Source organism: Xiphophorus hellerii, chromosome 3, assembly GCF_003331165.1.
Source record: "Xiphophorus hellerii strain 12219 chromosome 3, Xiphophorus_hellerii-4.1, whole genome shotgun sequence".
Taxonomy (NCBI): Eukaryota; Metazoa; Chordata; class Actinopteri; order Cyprinodontiformes; family Poeciliidae; genus Xiphophorus; species Xiphophorus hellerii.
This window is the reverse complement of record NC_045674.1, coordinates 6,819,126-6,828,623: the sequence shown is the minus strand read 5'-3', so window position 1 is coordinate 6,828,623 and position 9,498 is coordinate 6,819,126. Positions and strand designations below refer to the sequence as shown.

The window sequence follows — 9,498 nt, the reverse complement described above, 5'->3', positions numbered from 1 at the left end:
GACACATAAAGGTAGACAGAAGTATGATCTAGAATATATATATAGATATCTTTTTTTAACGTTAATTCAATATTTGGATGCGTGACCAACAACACCAACAGAATCATACCTGTCAATGCCTCCCTGACCGTAGACACTCTCTACTCACCCCTGTTCTTACCGCTTAATTTGAGTTTTCTTCTCAAATGAATCCCCTCTTCACAGTGGTTAGATATTTCTCATAGTCTCAAGTCCTAATCTTGACAGGTATGGACAGAACGACTACCATTACTAAAACTACAGGCAGAATACAATTCCAAACCAGTGCAGTAAATTGACATCGCAGAAATTCTACTGCGGGAATCCAAGTGAATGGGAGAAAGCCGATTATAATCAAGCTGTTGCTAACTGTTAATAGAAATATGTCACTAAAGACAAAACTCCTCACATTTTTGTTCAATCATAATTAATTAAATCTAAATGTATTCATTTCCTTTATTTATTTTTTAAAGGGGCTTTTAAGAAAAGCATCACAGAAGAGATCGATGTGTATCAGGTCTTAATCACCTCGCGCGAGCCGCCGTTTCTCTCACCATTTGCAGCCCACGTGCACATCCGAGGCGCGCGCGCGCGCGCGCAGACCGGGAGCGCGCGCGGAGGCGGTCCGGGGACTGCCTCACTTTTTGCTGTAATCGCTTTCCTGCCGCTGCTACCTCCAGTTAAATAGCAAGGACAACGGGAGCGAGCAGACGGCCGTGTGAGGATATACTTTTCTCGGTACCTTGGGGATTACGACGCCGAATTGCAGCATCGACGGCCAACCGGCGAGGTAAGCTCGACAACCGCCTTTTTTTGGTGGGGTAGATTGAGGGGAAAAAAGTAGCTAAAAAAAAAAATCAACCGTGAAAGAAAAGTGTCGTTTTCCAGTGAAGAAGGAGGAGGGAAGGAGAGAGAGGACGGGGGAGGCAGAGGGAAGAGTCTCCCTTTGTGCCGAGGCAGGGTCACCGCTCTCCCGGAGCTCCGCCGCCGCGGACCGTCCTCCGCCGGACAGAAACGCCTCCCTCTATGCGTCGTTTTGATCAATTAGTTATAAAACAAAGCAGGCCTGCTCATCTTCTCTGATCAGCGGCGCAGCCCGCAGCATTAACCCTACTTTCCGCCTCCTCCCCCGGCCTCCTAATGTTAGCTAGCTCCCTGTAATGTTTACGGTCGTTTTTGTGGATCCGCTCGGCTGCAGTCCCCCGGTCCGACCCCCTATTGTGTGGGCTTTATCCCCGTAAACGTTACGGTGGTGAAGTTAGGACATTTCTTTGCTTTCAGGGAATCTGAACCACCCCTTTAATTTTCTAGATTATCCTGGAGATTCTTTAAATCACCGTTTCTGACTTGTAAAATGTTTGTAATTTTGGTTAAAACACACGAAAATGTCTATATTACATGAGCTTTTTCCCTTATAACATCACATCTTAGACATACAGTTTGTGATGAGTAAATCATTTACTCTGTAAACCACAGTAAAGCTGGGTTTTATTGCTTTTTGTTTAGACTGTTAGACCTACTTCAATAATGTCCGCTTTGAAAACTACAGTATTGTTTAGTTTATTTGCTGAAACTCTGAAGAAAAATTATTTTTTTGGGTCCTAAAATATATCTTAGTTTGCAAATCATTTTATTTAGACTGACCACACCTGGGTTAAGTTGTTTAGAAGTATTCACATACCTCTGTAGGTAGGGATGCCCGATGTGTTGACACCAACATCGGTATCGGCCGATGATGGGCATTTTTTGGTCTGATAAATAAAACTGGGCCGATATGAACCGATATTTATTTTTATAAATAGTGTTTCTGTTGTTTTGTTTTTTTCAAAGGTGTTGAAACAGTAGTGAAAATATATAATATTGATTATTGACTATAACAGCAATATTGCTATCGATATCGGGCCAAATTTCCGCATCGGTTCATCCCTAATTTTAAATGCATCTTTTTTCATGAAACAATATTTCTGTTAGTGAAAACATATAATTGACTACTTTGTGTTATTTTTGCCTTTTGACTACACCTTAGATGAGATCCAGATTGAGAATATTATTTAAACTGGTCAAACCTACATTAATGACAGATTTTTCAAGCTGAGTTTGTGACACATCCATTTGTGGAGACACATAATTAGGATTTTAATTGGATTTTTTTTTTAGTCATCTAGATGTGATTATACTTTAAAACTTTAACAATGGAAAACATTATTCTGTACCGATAGTATTTTAAAGACACCTTGTCATTTGATAATTGTTTGTTCTATTTGCTGAAATACCAAAAACGATGATTTCTATACTTTCTATTTATATTATTAAGTCAAATGTGGAAACTGCAGGCTGGGAAAACCTAAACCAGATAAGGTAAAAATCTTCAACATATGGCGTGAAATGTGTAAAACCTTAGTTTTGGAAGTGGCGCTTCCAAATCACACTCTATAACTGGTGTACAAGAATTAGTCTGAGGTTTCTGTAGATATTAGAGTGGATTTAAAGTGGCTTAGATTCCTTAAAAGCAGTAACATTTCTGCCCACTGGATTCTAGCTAATAATACCACAGATTTATCTTGAATTTTCTCCTCGTCCTTGTTTCGGCCCTCATCTGATTGGTTGTTGTAGCTGATGCCTTTTCATGAGCTGCTCTTCAGGGAAAGCAAAGGCAACCTGAAACCTCATTCAGAAGAACTCGCTTATCAGACACCTAATATATATCTCTCATCTTTTATTACGCTACAACCACAACATATTTATGTTAACCTGTCTTTTTTTGCTATAGTGATTGAAGACATGAGATTTTCACAAATTGGGGGCCATTAATGATGCATCCGCTTTAATCAAACTCTAATTAATTTGCCTAGAAAGTCTGGTTTGTTTTGGAGATGTGAACGCGTAATAAAACTCTGATGCGGACCAAAAAATTTAATTCTGGTACATCTAAAACACTCGGCCTCAGATCAGTTGAAGTGAACTCTGGTGCGGTTAGAATGCGTATGTGAATGCAAGCTGACCAGAGAACGCTCCAAAAGCAGGAAGTGAACTACAGCGCAGGGCATTCTGGGTAAATACAACCAAAACAAACGTGAGAGTTTAACGTTAGCAGGAGAAATGACTCCTGGTTTTTTACCAAAGACAAAAAGAAATCCTCCAATCAGACGCCACTCCATTTCTGTTTACATTTAATGTAAAAAGGTTTTTTGTGTCGTCTCCTTTGGTGGTTCAAGGTGCAGCGCCACCACAGGCGAGGAGGTTAACGGGTTTTTCAAAAGGTTTGGTTTGTTTGACACAGTGCGACAGCAAACCACACAAGCTGGAAATGTAACAAATGTTGCAATTTTGGTCCCCAGTGGAACCCAGTCTACCAGACTATCAGGTGTGACAACACCTTGAGATGATTTGGACATGTGTGGAGGACGAATAGTGGTTGTGTTGGACAAATGATATTAAACAGGGAGCTACCAAAGAGGAGACAGGAGGAGAAAAGGACAGCTAAAGGGAATCATTCCTAAATGTTATTTGCAGTTGCTGAAAAAGCCATTTTATGAGTTTATTCAGATTAGAGATAAAATTGATCTTAAGTGTCTTATTATCCACTATGTGTGTAAAGAAGACAAATTACAGCAGCAGCAGCTTTGTTTGCCTTAAATCTGGGTCAGTAAAGTAATTCAGTTAAAGTCATATCAAGGCTGCTCTTCAGTGTGGCTCATATTTACTTTTTATCCCAATGTTTGCATCTGAAAATACAGTTTGTCTTTATACTTCTTGCAAATCTTTAAATGTAACCTATTATGCTTCCCTGGAAAGGTTAGGATATTTTTATGGGCAATAAAAACATGTTGATTACAATTTTTTTTACAAAGTAATTGTCAGATGACGAGATGTTTTAGGGCCTCTGTCACTTTAAATCCAAATAAGCAGCCGGTGGCCACGGGCCCCAACTCAATGCTTACAATTGCTCGTGAAAATGGTTGCAGACTTATGCGCAATTATACAACCGTATATATTTGAAAAGCATTAGTAGAGCCTCCTGAACAACCAACCGGAATACATCCAGGCCTGTCATGATAATAAATTTTGCTGGACAATAAATTGTCCCCAAAGTTGTTGTGATAAACGACAATATTTTTGTTTGAGATCATTTCCTGGTAATCTAATGGCATATTGGTGCATGAGCACATTCTCAAAGCTCAATAAACTTTAAATTTTAATGAAAATTTATCACTAGGACTGGAAGACATCTTAATTATCCAAAATAAATGAACAAAATGACAGAAACATTAAATGAAAATTAATTTTGAAGTCTCTGTAAACAAAATTGTGCTAGTTGAGACCAAAACACCACACTCAACATTTTTGTCATCCAGTTTTTAGGAAGAGAGACAAAAGAGAAAAAGGATAAATCGTGCAAATGGAAATTATTGAGCTTGTTTTAATTTGTTATGCAATTAATTGTTTTATTGTGACATGCCTAAATTCAGCAAGTGGTTTTTGGATGGTAAGTCAAGGAGAACACTGTAAAATTAGCTGACCAAACTTGCTGGAGCTCAGCTTGGGTTGCTAGGTAACGGGGCTAGGTTCGGCTGGGGTTGCTAGGCAACGGGGCAGTGCCTGGTGATTTATGAAGTTACAGTCCGAATGTTTATGAAACCTTTTTCAAAACACCAAAAGACATTAATTTATTGCCAAAAAACTGCTGGATGTTTTTTTTAAGAACTTGATTTGTTTTTAGAAGCAGTTGAGACCCAAATAGAAGTATGAAAAGTCCCATTTAACTCTCATTCACCTCGATATTAAGTTAATTACTGGAAGTAATTAACTTGTGTTCTTCCATTCACATTCGCGGTTGTTTTTGTTTTGTTTTTTTGACGTTTTTGGGGGGGGGTTTTTGTTGTTTTTTGTTTTTTTAGGGCCCACGATGTCCAGCGAAGTGCAGAGACCGGACGACAGCCCCAGCACGAGCGGGGGCAGCTCGGATATCGAACAAAGGGAAACGGTACCGCCTGAGCAGGAGCGAGAGCAGGCACAGCCCAAAAAGAAGGAGACCAAGATCTCAAGTAAAACCGCTGCTAAACTTTCAACGAGTGCCAAGAGGTAAGCCGAGGAGCCCCAAAACAGGAAAAACAAACCAATAACCTTGGCATCATCGTTTACAGAGGAGCTGTTTTGTTAGACCAAAGCTCTGCCTCCTCGTACCCCGGGGGTGTGAGGTTGCATAAAAAGCCTCCGGTCCCCACAGGCGTTGTTGTTTCAGACGCTGCAGCTCTGAAGTGTCACTGCTGTCATCTGAAAGCGATATTCCCCATTCCCGTCTGTTTGTTCTTTAATGGATACGCCTCATGCTCCGCAACACTTACCTCCACGTCCGCCGGTTCTTCCCAAAAAAAAAAAAAAAGACAGATGAGAGTTATGCAACCGTGTGAGCGAAGAGTCTGCTGAGGACATGCAGTCTTTTCTTATAAAAGTGACTGATGCTGTGAGCATTTTCATTTCCTGTGCTTCTCCTGAAAGCTGTGAAGGGCTTCCAGCACAAAAATCATGAAGGTGTTAATGATACAAATGGATAAAACGCAGCTTTTGCTCTCACTTGCTCTTTTTATTGTCTTTGTAAGAAGTGCGACCAGAACTAACGATTATTTTAGTAAAAACTTCTCACATTTTATAGATTTTCACTTAACCTCTTAAGATTTTGATAGATAAGTATTTGAAATATATTAAAATGTGCAGATAAACAAAAAGTGTGAGTGGCTTTTTTAATATCTTGTACAGTTTTGGCCTAATTACTGCTCTGAATATGTTGTTTTTCGGGAATTTGCCTTTTTTTGACTGTATACTCCAGTTAACGGTTAATTTATTTGTAAATTAGTTGATGATTTTGATGATGGATTAATGCTATTATTTGTGTCAGGCCTTGTAAGAATGTGTTAACAGAACATTTTATTCCTCTGCTTTCCCTGCAGTCAGACAACACTAAGTTCATTGATGTATAATTCATCTATAATCATGAATAAACATGACTCATAACATCTATTTTCATGTTTTCTGTGCTGTGCCTTCAAACGACGAGGTTAAAAATATAAAAGGTGCCTTTCTGTGTGTTTGAGCCTCACATTAAATGGAAAATCTTTGCTTTCCAGGATCCAGAAAGAGCTGGCAGAAATAACACTAGACCCACCTCCAAACTGCAGGTAAGGAGTTTCTGCTTTTATTTGTGTAAAGCGAAGTGGGAGCACAGAGCAGCTGTAATGGGTGCAGGCAGCAGAAACATGCTCGTTTCATGGCTACGCTATAATGCTCCTCCTTTTGTCTGGGCTCCTATTCTGCTGCTGCTCGTGTGTGTGTGTGGGTGTGTGGGGGGGTGTGTGTGCGCGTGTGTGTGTGTGTGTGTGTTTGAAGGGGGTAATCTCAGGTGAAAAAGAGCGACTGCAACCCATTCTTGCATTGTTGTTGCTGCACAAAGCAAACAGAAAAAAACAGGGTTCCGTTGCAGTCTGGAAAAGTGGGTAATGTGTTTTCCAGATCTGGATACGTATGGAAAATTATTTAGATTTACAGACTTTACTTCTTCTCCGTTTTTCTACAAGGTCTTTTCATCGTCTTGTTTATTGGAGATTGAGCACTGTAGAAATATCTGCTAAAAATTCACTGCAAGCTTTCAGTATTTAAACTTTAAATATCAGATAAAAGGAACGAAGGCCAAATGTGACGCAAATACACTTTTTTTGTCCTAATGTGATCCATGTTGAGCTTCTTTACAACAGTCTGAACAGTCCAATTCTAATCTCTTCACCAAAGTAATCTGATCTTTGCCACTTCCATATGTGGATCTACTTTAGATATCTAATTGCTTTCAAGCCATCTGCAATCTGAATGGTCACTTTATTTGACTTTTATGTGATTGATGTGAGACATGAAACATAAGTTTGCACCTGAACGAGGCAGATGAGGTAAATCCAGATGTAAACAGTGGCTGAAAATTATGATTATGAAAGAATTGTGGGTCACTGTAGTGCACCACATCACAATCAGTCCTGGTTCTGACTACACATCCAAATAGGCCATCTACAAAACCTTTTGCTATTGGCTGTGCTTTATTTTATTAGCTTCCTTCATTAAAATCACACATGGATAAGTTCGTGTATGCAATAAGTCATTAAGAAACATGCCTCGCCATCGTCCTCCCACCACTTCCTGCGTCTTCTTTGTCATTTCCACCAGTAGTAACATCCGGTTGTTGATCATGTGACTCGTGATGGGAAGAAAGTGTTTCCATTGCAGTTTGGCTCCGTCCATTATTACTTTTCTATACAAAATGCTGTTGTGTGACGTCAACCCTTTTCTTTTACGTATGTTGGGTGTTTTGGGGTCATAAATTCTCATTGCAGGCATTTTGAACTATTACACAAAAATATATCGGATTTTAGGAAAAAATCGGAATTGAGCATCAAGACTTTTTGTGTGAATGTAGCCTAAGGGTTATTTCATACCAGCCCTGTTTAGTTCGATTTAGTCTAACTGTAGTTCGTTTTTCTGAAAAGTCCAGTTCGTTTACGGAGATGTGGATGCATAATCAAACTCTGATGAGGACCGAAAACGAAAACTCCGGTCCGCCTAAAAACCTCGGTTTCAGTTCTGTTGAAGTGAACGCTTGCGTGGTTCGAATTCATATGCAGATGTCAAGCAGGAAGGAACTATAGTGCAGTGCATTCTGGGTAAAGTCAACCAAAACAAACGCGAGAGTCTAGCGTTAGAGGAAGTAAAGGCTCTTTTACCAAAGACCTCAACAACTAAAATCTGACGCTACTTCATGTTTCCATTTGTGAAGAAGGAAGTTGCGCTCATGTCTTCTTTGGAGGTTTTCGTGTTGTTTTCTTCAGTGGTTCTTGGTGCAGCGCCACCACAGGCGAGGAGGGGAACAGGTTTGTCAATTAGTTTGGTTTGTTTGACGCAGTGCAGTGTTAAAGTGAGCCACACAAACTGAAAATGTAACAAATGTTGCAACTTTGGTCCCCAATCAAATTTAATCTACAGGGAAATCAGATGTGAAAACATCCAAAGAACTGTAAGTTTTAGTCTGGAAATGTTAGAAAAACACTCAGGAACCCTGTGGTTTCTGGGAAGAGAGCTGGGTTTGTACTCAACGAGTGTTTTGGATCAGTGGAAGAAAACAAGCAGCAGTGTGACTGTAAAACCCAGTTTTGATTCTGGTGTGATTCCACCCCCCACCATCACCTCTCTGTGCGGGGACAATGGTTATTGTGTTCGAGCGCTGCGGCTCTGAGCCCTCTGAGGAAGAGCGACGCTCACGATGTGCATCCCTCTAAAGCCAGGGTTACTCAGAAACTGGCCTTTATTAACCCAAACAACACAGACTGACACGCCGCCGCTGATCGTAGCTCTGTTTGGCGGAGAACAATCTCACTCTGCGTCTGCGCTCTGATGGAAAATGGAAGCTGGTCTTTTTTTCGTCCATCATGGGCACCTGCTTAAAATGATTAAGGAAAACGGCTTTATGTGACTCATCAGGCGGTTTGAAATGACTACACCCTAGACGGCCTTCTTTATTGCCTGAATTAATCACCCCTGCTGGCTCCCGTCGGAACCCCCGCCATCATTAACCATAAACATTGAGCTAACCTTTTCATTTGAGCTCATGGCCCAGTTTTGTTATTCTGCTGACGGCTGGAGGAGACGTTGTTTTCCTCCAGGACTCTAATCTTTATCTTTTCCACCTCCCTAAAAAACCCAGGTAGGCTCACATGAAGGATTTAGCTGGAGGACATAAGTAAGTAATTTGAAAGTAAAATAATCGCCATCGGATATTTCACAGCCGTCGTCTTGGCGGGGGAGCCAGTTGCCCGGGAAACAATTAAGCTTCTCGGGGATTATCCTTTTATTCCTGCGTGTGTTCCCTTTCCTACGCTCTAAAATGATTCCTGGATCTAACGATGTGTCTTCTGTGATGTTTCCTCCAATCGATTAATGACTGCAGGGGTCAGACGCATAAAAATATCACACGGCACATCTTACACATGCTCACATGAGCGAGCGCGGACCGCAGAGGCCTGTGCACCACATGCTCGCGGTTGGGTTAGCCTGAAAGGTTATTCGTTTCATTTACTGTGACAAATGGAGACGCAATCTGTCCCCCCACCTCCCGCCCTTCCTCCAGTTGCGTTCAAGAGATTCATGCGTTTTCATTGTGCTGTTTTGGAGTATCCTGCTGCCTTGAGACAGAAAGATAACCAGAGTAAATAGAAAAATCTGTTTCCATTGGTTTATTGTCATTTAGTAATGAAAAATCAACCTGTAACTGAATAACTGCTGCCATCCAACATTTCTATTAACTTGGTAATGGATCTTTTGGGTTGTTGTTGAGTTTTGATCCTTTATTTTTTGCAGAATGGTTTTAAATGAGCTTCATTTGCAGGTAGGGATTCAGCGATAGAGAAGTTTTATATTGGTGACAATAAAGGTAAATCTATTCATTCT

The 9,498-nt window shown here is 40.5% G+C and overlaps 1 protein-coding gene across 1 annotated transcript in view; it reads left to right on the top strand.

Moving 5' to 3' along the window:
• Positions 1 to 629: 629 nt before the first annotated feature.
• Positions 630 to 9,498, top strand: part of ube2e2 (ubiquitin-conjugating enzyme E2E 2) — a 41,874-nt gene continuing 33,005 nt past the window's right edge. The window contains exons 1-3 of the mRNA XM_032559092.1: positions 630 to 808; positions 4,917 to 5,100; positions 6,144 to 6,194. Coding sequence (XP_032414983.1) covers positions 4,925 to 5,100; positions 6,144 to 6,194 — 227 coding nt within the window. The 5' untranslated portion in view covers positions 630 to 808; positions 4,917 to 4,924. The remainder of the gene's footprint in view (positions 809 to 4,916; positions 5,101 to 6,143; positions 6,195 to 9,498) is intronic.